A 13,206-nucleotide genomic window follows, 5' to 3' on the forward strand; every position below is an offset into this window, starting at 1 on the left:
ACAGAGCCTTGAGGGACTCCAACAGAGAGAGGGCGGGATGAGGAGGTAGTGTGGGAGTGGGAAACGCTAAATGTGCGGTTGGATAGGTATGAGGCAATCCAGGACAGGGCGAGGTCTTTGATGCCAAGGGAAGAAAGAATCTGTAGCAGTAGACAGTGATCGACTGTGTAAAATGACCAGTTTTACCACAGTAAAGACAGGCTCCCTGCTTCCTGAGCTCAGGGGCTCGATGCTTGACATGTGACACCCCTGCGATTTGCATAGGCTCCGTGGGCTCACCTGCAGCAACCTCACGTGAACCTAAACCCTCTCCCATAGGCGGTGTCTCATGCTCCCCCTGACGCAAACGGCGATCAATGCGGACAACCAGACTCATAGCGGAATCTAGAGAAGTAGGAGTCTTGTACATCAGAAGGGCTTTTTTAACCCTTCCAGAAATCCCATGTATAAACTGACTCCGCAATGCTGCATCATTCCATTGGGTATCGATCACCCAGCAACGAAATTCAGAACAGTAATCCTCTGCAAATCGCTCCCCCTGGCGAATAGAGCGTATCTTAGATTCTGCCAGAGCCATTCTGTCAGGTTCATTGTAGATTTTCCCAAGAGAAGAAAAAAAACTCTCCACAGAGACAAATGCCGCAGAATCAGATGGCAAAGAAAACGCCCATGCTTGGGGATCCCCACTTAACAATGACAATACCAGGCCCACACGCTGTGCCTCATTACCCGAAGATATTGGGCGCATGCAGAAATATAGTTTACAAGCTTCACGAAAAGAAACAAATTTACTGCGTTCCTCAGCAAATTTTTCAGGCAACGGAAATTTAGGCTCAGTAATTCTTCCTGTTGCTCCAGCTTGCACATTGGACACTGCTAGTCCCTGTTGCTGCACTGCCCCCCTCAACTCAGTGACCTGTAGGGACAGCGCCTCCAACTGGCGGGTTATGGAAGTCATGGGATCCATGACAAAAAAAAAAGAAACCCCCTTTTTTTCTTTTCTTTGTTGTTGTTGGGCCGATTATAATGTCAGGGAGAGACTTGGTGAGCGAGAGCTAATAACGCGGGCTCCTGCAAATTCCCTAAGACTAGGGAAACCCTGACTGACCCTCTACCTGAAGTTTACACTGATGGTGTGCAGGTTCAGGCCTCAAACCTCACCCTAACTCCTGAGCTCAGCCCTAGGCTGAAACCTCCACCCACCACCCAGTGAAGAGGTAATACTTAAATACCCACAGTTAGCACAGACAAGGGTAAAATATACACCACGCCGCAGACACTCAGGAATACACTATAAATGTGCAGGGCAAAAGAAACACAAATATAGGAAGGAGTAAATAAGACGAAGGAATATACACCACCAGCAAGGAATCTCCAACCACCAGCTCTCCACTCCAGACCGAGATAACAACGCATGACAGAAGCTATAATCGGCGACGCCCAATGATCAGGAGAACTATTTAAAGGCCATGGAAATGGCCCAGCTTCCAATCCGAGGATCAGGTAAATTAACCCCGGAACAGCTAGACAAAATCTAGCAGACGCCAATGAGTAAATAGTGGTCAAAAGCGGAATTACCGCTGTCTGTCGGACGACCTGGTCTGAACAGCGTCTGACATGACAATACAAGTGTATGTAGAGGCAGGCCGATCTGATATTGATCACTTATTAATACGCCATCAATGTCTAAGGAGTGGCAAATGCTTTAACAGATTCCTTGACTCTGTGACTATGGAAAAAAGTCAATTTTGCCGAAAATTTTGCAGAAATTTTTAGAAAATGCCACGTACCTGATTGGTTAGGTGACCGGTGAGGTCATCAGACTCCGGGTCGTAAGTGTTGCAGGTTAGACGAACATAACCATGGCGGAAAAACACAAAGTAGGGTACAGTAGAAGCAATCAGCAGGTAGGAACGAATGTCGAACTTCTTCCCTTCGAGAAGCAAAGGGTTTGGTATATACCTGCAGTGCAGAAAACAGGGTGTGATAATATAGACAACTTTATTGACTGTATTGATGTGCGATCAAAAAGATTAATAATGCAATAAGAACATATTTTCAGCGATTGAATGTGTATAAGGGAATTCTCAACTAGTTGCTAATTTATCTGCAATTTTTCAATTTGTTTTAGTATCTCTATGACAAAACTATCAGCACTGACGTCCTCTCACTGTCCAGATTCACCCGAAAGTGGTTGCTGAATTTCCAGCTTTTGCTTTCATACAGGCTATGATAATCCCTCCTGATTGTCTGTGATATACCATGAGATGTGATAGCTGCTGTCACACCGGTAACGCGCATGCCTCCTCAGCGCCGCACGACTCACTGTGGTCACCACACTGATTCTCCTCGTGTCAGGCCTGCTCGCTGAGTTTGCCTCTTGTAGCGTGCCTCAGCACTACTGCATCAGCATGTGGTTTCCATTTGGCTTTAGGGGGCGTGGTCGGTTTCTGCAAGAATTTAACCCTGAACATTGGTTCCTAGTCTGCTAGCATAAGCATATCTTCATATTCTATCTCCAGCTACCCACCTAGCATGTTTACTCTCTCAGTTTGACTTTTCCATTCCTGACTCCAGCTTTGTATTGTGAACTTGTGCTATCTGCCCAGACCTAAGACTACACCTCTGTCTTGCCCTCCTGTACCCCGCACCCACACCTCTGATCCCCTGAACTGCAGCTGTAGTCTCAAGGACTATTGGCAGCCCAGACTATCCTCTTTATCTGAGTCCTTAGTGAAATCCCAGTCAAAACTTATGTAGTCACGGCCCCCCACAGGGTAAGCCCGGCCCGTGGCGCATTATAGGAAAGCCCACATGGCCATGCCTTAGATCATGTGAGCCTTCTCTTCCTGATGCATCTATAAAGTGGAAATGGTGGAAGCCTTTTTAGGTGATTCGCTCTGCAATTAAAGCCCCTGAACCTGCTTCTTTTTGACATGTATGGCATATTCTGTGGCTATGCCACAATGCACCTGATGGGAATAACTCTTTATATTGACCACTACTTGGACAACCCCTTTTTAAATTAAACAAGGCCCCATTGAATATAAGAACAGACTATATTCACCTCCCAGACCAGGATCAGATACATCAGCCTGGAACACATTTCTCACTTTTCAGTCGTTTTTTGTTCCTTTAGTCTTGATTAAGACATGGCACTGCTCCCTGCCCAGTTCTTCTCACACAATACCCTTTTTACTAAAAACGACCAGGGTGAATCTGGACTTTATTGTAGTCCTGCCATCATCTATTACTCCATGGTTGTTACAGAGCCGTAGTCCTGGGAGCAGACAGCTCTGGTTATTGTGCTACTATTGCTGGTATTATTTGCTGAGGCTTTTTATGTCATTTATTTGTATGGGTCCATTATATTGCTTAGAGTATTGTTCTTAGATGTCAGGCCATTTCTGCCATTATATTCCAATAACAAAGGACAATGACAAAACAGTCTTTTCATTAATCCCTTAATAGAGGCAGAAGAAATGTTGGAAAGCAACTTGGAATTTTTAGTGACATTTTTATTAGTCTTGTTTCTGAAATTGATAAAGAGAACAGCGCGATCTGAAAATGGCCACAAATTTCATGGTAGATCTCTCCATACATATCTATGGTTTCGTTGCAGTTTCTAACCTCCAACCTCCTGGAACAAATATAAGTTTTGCTTTCAGACCTATAAATGATGTGAATATCGATATCTCATCTTTAGGGGTCTTTTGTGTCTTACATTCCTTTCTTTTCCACATTTATGAGATGTTTTTCCAATAAAGGAGCAAAGTAAAGAAGCACTTAATAAGCCATGCACTGTACGTAACAGTTTAAGAGGAAACCTCCTAATTTGAAGATTTTTATGCTGTCAGTAGTCTAACCTCATCCAGTCCTTTATATGAATCCACATAGAAAGGGTTTCCTAGTGGAGCCTATTACGGTTCCACACAGCATGGTAACCATTTCATGCCCCTACAATGCCCCCCATACATTATGATATCCATACAGTACACTCTTCCCAACACACAGCATTACTTCCCCGTCAGTCCCACACACAGTATGATGCCCCACAATACATCCCCTACAGTGTGATGCCCCAATTAGACCCCACCCTCAGAGCCCCATAGACCATATAATGCTCCCACACTACCTGGTCCCCTTAAATAGTTTGATGCCCACCATACACAGCCACCCACAGAGCCACCCACACGGTCTGATGCTCCCCACACGCACACAGGTCTGGTGCATAAACACACACAGATTCATCAGAAGTAAGGACAGGCATTGATGAGCAGTCAGTCAGGATTGATGGGTGAAGAGTTTGTCCACTACTTTTTGAATGATGACCTATTCTTAGGATAGGTCACAAATGTCTGATAGGTCAGAGTTTGACATTTGGCGCCCCCCATTGATCAGCTGTTATCGGTGTCTGTGGTGGCGGCCACTGAAAGGAAGTACTCACATGCCAAGCTGCTCCATCTTCTGGTAGTGGCCGGGGATTGGTACTACACATTTGCCTCTTATTCAAATCAATGGGAAGCAGATGCGCAGTACCCTGCGGTGGCCACTATCAGACGACGGCCAGCTTCGCAAGAGTGTACTTCCGAATGGCGGCCGCCGACACCGATAACAGCTGATCAGCGGGGGTGCAAGGTTTCGGACCCCGACCGATCAGACATTGATGACGTATCCTGAGGATAGGTCATCAATACTAAAGTAGTGGACAACCTCGTTAAACTTTCAAATATGCTTGTACAATCATTTTGAAATGTATATTCAAAATAAATATGCCAACATCATAAGATCCAAGTCTAAAAGATCAATATAATAATGTGCACAGTTTTTTTAATCTTCTACTACGGACACTCCTAAAATCATGTCTCTTGCCTGTTCTGTATGCGTTCTCCTACCACAGGGATGAGGGTCAAATGGAGGAGCTAATAGAAGGAGTATCAGAGCATGAATAAATTACATAGGGTTTATTTGTTGTCTGTCAAGTGCAAATTCATCAAAGTGTTTAGGTAAAACATTTTTAAAAGTTGCCACTTTCGGCCAACTCCACCAAAGTGGGAAGATCTCGGGAGGAGCCGGTGTGCGGTTACGCCCGCCAGACAAATTCATCAAAAGTGGCTGCATACATCACGTTGGAAAGGTTTCTCCAGCCCCTGACTGCAGTAACATTCGTGGTGAGGCGCACGCCACTGAGAAGATGCGTTGAATTCTTCATGAAATCTTATCCCTGAGCACCCCTCATTAAGACTGGGGCACAAAATGCTAGTGTTAATGAATCGGGACATTAGTCTACACAAAATCGTAACTAAACAATTTATTACAAGGTTACTTCATTTATCTGATGCAAAGGCAGGAATAGCTAACCTGCTAAAAGAGGCCACTTGAGGTTTCATTTTTAAGTGCATGTATTTTAGGGCTAAAAGTGATTTTTAAAAGGTAAGATTTTTTTTTTTTATGTGGTCCACTTGCCTCCTTCAGCTTCTATGTCCCCATTGGGGCTCAACATCTACATTCCCTACCAGTATGTCTTTGGAACACCAAAACATGGAGCAAAAACACCACCAAAAGACAAAGAGTTTTTTTAATAGAATAAAATGTTATATTCTTCAATAGCATAATAAATAAAAGCGACAATCAATGAATTAATATTGTGTATAAACAGAGCTACACGAATATGGCCACAGATGCCAAGATGTAAAACATGATGCTACAAGCGAGACAAAATCATGAGAAAAGGTAATGCATAATTATCGACAATAACCCCAATCTGAAAAATAAAGTGCCAGTGCATATTCTCCAAAGATATAAGAATGGCCAAGTCCTAAATGCCATAAAGGTGCAGTAAGTAATACAACACTTCTCAAAAAAATAAAGGGAACACTAAAATCCCACATCCTAGATATCATTGAATGAAATATTCCAGTTGTAAATCTTTATTCATTATATAGTGGAATGCGTTGAGAACAGTAAAACCTAAAAATGATCAACGTAAATCACAACTAATATCCCATGGAGGTCTGGAGTTGGAATGATGCTCAAAATCAAAGTGGAAAATCGAATTGCAGGCTGATCTAACTTCAGTGGAAATGCCTCAAGATAAGGAAATGATGCTCAGTAGTGCGTGTGGCCTCCACGTGCCTGTATGACCTCCCTACAATGCCTGGGCATGCTCCTGATAAGGCGGCGGATGGTCTCCTGAGGGATCTGCTCCCAGACCTGGACTAAAGCGCCCACCAACTCCTGGACAGTCTGTGGTGCAACGTGACGTTGGTGGATGGAGCGAGACATGATGTCCCAGATGTGTTCAATCAGATTCAGGTCTGGGGAGCGGGCGGGCCAGTCTATAGCTTCAATACCTTCATATTGCAGGAACTGCTGACGCACTACAGCCACATGAGGTCTGGCATTGTCCTGCATTAGGAGGAACCCAGGGCCAACTGCACCAGCATATGGTCTCACAAGGGGTCTGAGGATCTCATCTCGGTACCTAGTGGCAGTCAAGCTACCTCTGGCGAGCACATGGAGGGCTGTGCGGCCCTCCAAAGAAATGCCACCCCACACCATTACTGACCCACTGCCAAATCAGTTATGCTGAAGGATGTTGCAGGCAGCAGATCGCTCTCCACGGCCTCTCTAGACTCTGTCACATCTGTCACATGTGCTCAGTGTGAACCTGCTTTCATCTATGAAAAGCACAGGGTGCCAGTGTAGAATTTGCCAATCCTGGTGTTCTGTGGCAAGCATCCTGCATGGTGTTGGGCTGTGAGCACAACCCCTATCTGTGGACGTTGGGCACTCAGACCATCCTCATGGAGTCGGTTTCTAACCATTTGTGCAGACACATGCACATTTGTGGCCTGCTGGAGGTAATTTTTCAGGGCTCTGGCAGTGCTCCTCCTGTTCCTCCTTGCACAAAGGCTGAGGTAGTGGTCCTGCTGCTGGGTTGTTGCCCTCCTACGGCCCCCTCCACGTCTGCTGGTGTACTGGCCTGTCTCCCGGTAGTGCCTCCAGCTTCTGGACACTACGCTGATAGACACAGCAAACCCTCTTGCCACAGCCTGCATTGATGTGCCATCCTGGATGAGCTGCACTACCTGAGCCACTTGTGTGGGTTGTAGAGTCCGTCTCATGCTACCACGAGTGTGAAAGCACAACCAACATTCAAAAGTGACCAAAACATCAGCCAGAAAGCATTGGTACTGAGATGTGGTCTGTGGTCCCCACCTGCAGAACTACTCCTTTATTGAGAGTGTCTTGATAATTGCCAATAATTTCCATCTGTTGTCTATTCCATTTGCACAACAGCATGTGAAATTGATTGTCAGCCAGTGTTGCTTCCTAAGTGGACAGTTTGATTTTACAGAAGTTTGATTTACTTGGTGTTATATTCTGTTGTTTAAGTGTTCTCTTTATTTTTTTGAGCAGTGAATATATATATATATATATATATATATATATATATATATATATATATACACACACACACATCAGGATGGGGACATATGTACAGTATATACCAGGATGGGGGGCCCGATCCAAATCTTGCACCGGGACCCATCTGCCTCTAGTTACAGCACTGGTGTCTCTTATATACATATCAGGGAGTTATTACATTATTTTTTTTTTAGCCTAAAAACAACTTATAATGGCACATTGTTATACTGGACTGTTATTATCTAACTTATTTTGCTTGTGTTTGCATATTTATAGCTTCACTTTTATTGCTTCCTTTTCCTGTACCTCTCTCAGCTGTGACCCTTACTGTAAATGCTTACGGAGGTCCTTTTTTGGTGGCACCTTTTTTGGTGTTAGTTCTAGTGTACTGCGTTGAAATGAATAGTTTTTGGTACATGGACTAGAAGGCTAATATCATATGTCTTCTTTGCTAGTAAAGGCAGAGAGATAAAAAACAAGAGGTGCTCCCTGTGTAACACCGTGGGCAACAGGTGAGGGTGAGTCGGAGTGTTGGTCGCTCACCTGACCAGCTTATGAGCAGCACAACTACGTAAAGAATGATGCACTGTATATTCCAATCATGGCCGCTGTACTCACACCAAGTGAAGAGAGGACATAACAAGTAAAGGAGAGCGGAGTGCGGTGAATCCCGGGCGCTGCAGCCGAAAAGGTTCATCCAGGTGATAAGTAGAAAAAAACCATTAAATTTAGTGCAACTCGTTTCAAGGTAAATCAATTCCTTCCTCAGACAGAACCTAATTTTTACAGGAGGACGGAGAAGGTTCTACTCTGAAACGTGTTGCAATAAATTGGAAGTTTTTTATACTTACCACCTGGATTAACCTTCTCAGTAGCAGTGTCCAGGATCCACCGAACTCCTTTTTTAGCTATCTTTGCAAGCTCAGATGTTTGCCCTCTAAACATTTTTTACCTTTAGTATTGAGGACAATATAAAGTAATCATCATCAGCCATATTTGATCTCATGTTTAATATGCATTATCTGTCATTCAGTCACCAAAACTGTCCTTCTGTCAACTTTCCATCTCTTCCAGGTAATCAATGACTGAAAGACCCGACCCCTCAATCTCTCTCACCAATCAGCACCCCCTGTGAAGTGAAAACATTGGATTTATATGTCCATGAAGCATGGGGCAGACAGGTAAGGCGTAGATTGGTGTAGGTGTAGGTTGGTGTAGAACAGAGAACCCTGGAAAATGCAGCTCAACATTGGCAGCAGTGAGGAATAGTGTTGAGCATTCCGATACCGCAAGTATCGGGTATCGGCCGATATTTGCTGTATCGGAATTCCGATACCGAGATCCGATACTTTTGTGATATCGGGAATCGGTATCAGGATCGATATTAATGTGTAAAATAAAGAATAAAAATAAAAAATATTGATATACTCACCTCTCCGACGCAGCCTGGACCTTACCGATGTAACCGGCAGCTTCCGTTCCTAAGAATGAGCGCTTGAAAGACCTTAGATGACGTCGCGGCCTGTGATTGGTCGCGTGAGCGGTCACGTGACCGCCACGCAACCAATCACAAGCCGCGACGTCATCTAAGGTCTTTCAAGCGCTTGAAAGACCTCAGAAGATGTTGGGTATGGTAAATTCAACTGACCAATTCATTTATTCTCCCAGAAGAAGAGTCCGTAATCCATTATTCCAATCTCCCAATGGATAACACATGAACGCCCGGCTGAGCTGAACGTGCATGTGTGTGGGGGATGTCGGGGAAGAACAGATGCGTCTGAGTTCTACCTAATGTGTATGGGCATTTCAAAAATGAAAAAAAAAAAAGTGAAATCTCAAAGTTTTTCATGCAACTTGTGGCTCATGTTTTACGCCAGTCCCAGCCTCCTTTTTGTAAAGAGGGTGAAACTTCGCAGAGGGGATGTAACCGAGCACGACCGGAAAGTTAATTCTAAATTATGCAAAAAAAAAGTGTCATAAGTTAGGACAGAAAATTGCTCCATTCCGAATTGGAGTAAATTTCTGGAAGTGGTGCAGGGAAACCGAAACATTCGCCTACTAATGAATTTGGCACCTAGTACTCGAGCTCAAGATTAAAATGCCTGTCACGATGAATCGGGGCCTTTGTTTTTAATATATATATATATATATATATATGAGTTTCCTGGAAAGTGGGGCAAGCTGTAGAGGAATGTTCCTCGAATATAATGTCTAAGGTCTTTCAAGCGCTTGAAAGACCTTAGATGACGTCGCGGCTTGTGATTGGTCGCGTGGCGGTCACGTGACCGCTCACGTGACCAATCACAGGCCGCGACGTCATCTAAGGTCTTTCAAGCGCTCATTCTTAGGAACGGAAGCTGCCGGTTACATCGGTAAGGTCCAGGCTGCGTCGTGGAGGTGAGTATATCAATATTTTTTATTTTTATTCTTTATTTTACACATTAATATGGATCCCAGGGCCTGAAGGAGAGTTTCCTCTCCTTCAGACCCTGGGAACCATACATGATACCTTCCGATACTTAGTGTCCCATTGACTTGTATTGGTATCGGGTATCGGTATCGGCGATATCTGATACTTTTCGGGTATCGGGCGATAGTATCCGATACCGATACTTTCAAGTATCGGACGGTATCGCTCAACACTAGTGAGGAAGGAAGTAGCTAGCTTCTCCTCCTATTTGTCTTACTAAAAATCAAAACACTTGGTGGCTTATCATTTGAAGGACCCAATTTGTAGGGCTAATAGTTTTCCCCCTGAGATATACCGGTATATTAATTCTATGGGCTGGTATTATTTTGACAATAGGAATTTTTTTACTTATATTTTACTACTTTTGCGCAACAAAAACTTTAAAAAAAAAACAAGATTTTGTATCTCAGTATTTCAAGACCCATCTCTTTTTATTTTTCCATTGACAGAGCTATATGGGGTCACGTTTGTTGCAGGGTAAGGGCTGATTCAGACGACCCATGCAAGAACCTGGCTGTGGGTCTCCTGCTATAAGCTTGACAGCCTCATAAGCTGTCAAGTTCGGTTCAAGAGATCCACAGCCATGCCTGTAGATGGACGTCAAATGAGGTTTAGGGCCAAGTTTTCTCAGAGTACTATTGATTGCTGGGGGACACTTTTAATCTGGTCACCCCTGGTCAAAATTACTGTTATTGTGAACAGTTAAGCAAGTAGAAGATGAAATGATCTCTAAAAGGCCTAAAGTTAAAGATGACACATTTACTTTGTATTTTAGGCAAATTAAAATTATACATTATTCTTTACATTTAATAATTACAAAAAGTAAAATGGGCCAATGCAACAGTTTGTGCACCCTTGGAGATTTGTGAGCTCAGATAACTTTGATCAAGGTTTCAGACCTTAATTAGCCTGTTACGGTTATGGCTTGTTTGTGATCATCGTTAGGAAAGGCAAATTTCCCAGCTTTATAAAAACCCAGCCCCCTCTAACCTTGTGCCAAGAAACTGCAGCCATGGGTTCTTCTAAGCAGCTGCCTAGCACTCTGAAAATGAAAATGGTGGAGGCCCACACAGCAGGAGAAGGCTATAAGAAGAGAGTAAAGTGTTTTCAAGTTGTCCTTTCGTCAGTTTGAAGTGTAGTTAAGAAATGGCACCTAAGGCCACGTTCACACTTTGCGGCGTCCCTCTGCGGGTTCTCCCGCAGCGGAATTGATAAATCTGCAGGGCAAAACCGCTGTGGTTATCCCTGCAGATTTATCGCAGTTTGTTCCGCGGTTTCCGCTGCGGGATTACTCCTATACTATTGATGCTGCATATGCAGCAATATGCAGCATCAATAGTAATGTTAAAAATAATAAAAATTGCTTATACTCACCCTCCGATGTCCGGATCTCCTCGGCGCTGCACGCGGCGCTCCGGTTCCAAAGATGCTGTGCCGAGAAGGACCTTCGTGACGTCACGGTCATGTGACCCGGGCGTCATCACGGTCATGTGACCGCGACGTCACCGCAGGTCCTGTTCGCACAGCAACTCTGACCGGCCGGCCGGGTGCAGCGCTGAGAGGTGAGTATAACATGATTTTTTTTTTTATTCTTTTTTTTACCCCAAATATGGTTCCCAGGGCCTGGAGGAGAGTCTCCTCTCCTCCACCCCGGGTACCACCCGCACATTAACCGCTTACTTCCCGCAACGTGGGCACAGCCCCATGCGGGAAGTCAGCGGTTCAATGCATTCCTATGGGTGCAGAATCGCAGCGATTCTGCACAAAGAAGTGACATCCTGCGGGTTTTAAACCGCTGCGTTTCTGCGCAGTTTTTCCCGCAGCATGTGCACAGCGGTTTGCGGTTTCCATAGGGTTTACATGTAAATGGAAACGCTATGGAAACTGCTGCGGACCCGCAGCATCAAAATCGCCGCGGTTCCGCGGTAAAAACCGCAAAGAGTGAACATGGCCTTACAGGAAGAGTGCAGGTCAAGATAAGGTCTTTTTGCACATATCATTATTATATAGTGGTCTTCACATATTTATATGCTTTATGATCTAAATGGTCAATAGATGAGCCTGAGTGCATATATATGGGTGTGTATATATATATATATATGCATAGGTGTCATACACATTCAGAAATTATACTATATTCTATATTGAGTCCTTATATATACAAGATAATTTTCTGGATTATACGTATTTACTTTATCTCCTTGGAGGTTTTATTAACCTGATATTTTAATATAAGTGGGTCAGCCTGTATCATCTCCCTTATTGATTTTAATCCTGTTATTATATTATATTGTTCCTGGTGTGCGCACAATTGTCATATTTTATATATTTTTTATATTATATCGCTGCCAATTTAAATAAAGGCATTTTATATTTACCTCTGCTTGGTAGTATCTCTGGGTGGCTCTATACTGGCTGTGGTTGCTATCTCTGGAAGACCAAGCAAAATTTCAGTGAGAGTTGCTCATAGGATTGCTAGAGAGGCAAATCAGAATCCCCGCTTGATGGCAACAAACCTTCACAAAGATTTAGCAGGCTCTAGAATTGTGGTACACAATTCTACTGTTCAGGGACACCTGCACAAATATGTCCTTCATGGAAGAGTCATCAGAAAAAAACCTATCCTGGGTAGTGTTGAGCATTCCGATACTGCAAATATCGGGTATCGGCCGATATTCGCTGTATCGGAATTCCGATACTGAGTTCCGATATTTTTGTGATATCGGAAATCGGAATCGGAAGTTCCTATAAGTTCCCAGGCGTGTGCGGTGCGTATGGTTCCCAGGGTCTGGAGGAGAGGAGACTCTCCTTCAGGCCCTGGGATCCATATTCATGTAAAAAATAAAGAATAAAAATAAAAAATATGGATATACTCACCCCTCCGACGGACCCTGGACCTCAGCGGTGCAACCGGCAGCCTCCATTCCTAAGAATGCAGTGAGTGTAGGACCTGCGATGACGTCGTGGTCTTGTGATTGGTCGCGTGACCGCTCATGTGACTGCGACGTCATCGAAGGTCCTTCACTCACTGCATATGTAGCACCCCCACTGCCGCAGGGCCGAGGGGTACCCGGTGCCGGGCCTCTGAGTCTCTGCTCCGGGGTTGTCACGGTGGCTAGGCCCGGTCCGTGACCCTGTCGTGGGGCGCACAGTGTAATAGGTATAACGGATGATGGTGGTGAGGCTGTAGTGGTGCAGTGCAGTAAATAACGAGGACACCAGGTTGCAGTCTCTTTACCTCTTTACTGAAGATCTCTGGGTCCTCAGTCCAGAATATGGTTCACCAGGCTGCGCAAGTCCGGCCG

General features: G+C 44.4%; 1 protein-coding gene across 5 annotated transcripts in view; it reads right to left on the reverse strand.

Annotated features, from left to right (window-relative positions):
• TTLL10 (tubulin tyrosine ligase like 10) overlaps positions 1-13,206 on the reverse strand; it is a 78,443-nt gene that overhangs the window by 21,895 nt on the left and 43,342 nt on the right. For all 5 annotated transcript variants that reach the window (XM_077249993.1, XM_077249994.1, XM_077249991.1 and 2 more), the window contains exon 8: positions 1,791-1,962. In XM_077249993.1, the coding sequence (XP_077106108.1) occupies positions 1,791-1,962 (172 nt within the window). The remainder of the gene's footprint in view (positions 1-1,790; positions 1,963-13,206) is intronic.

Source organism: Ranitomeya variabilis, chromosome 4, assembly GCF_051348905.1.
Source record: "Ranitomeya variabilis isolate aRanVar5 chromosome 4, aRanVar5.hap1, whole genome shotgun sequence".
NCBI classification, from domain to species: domain Eukaryota; kingdom Metazoa; phylum Chordata; class Amphibia; order Anura; family Dendrobatidae; genus Ranitomeya; species Ranitomeya variabilis.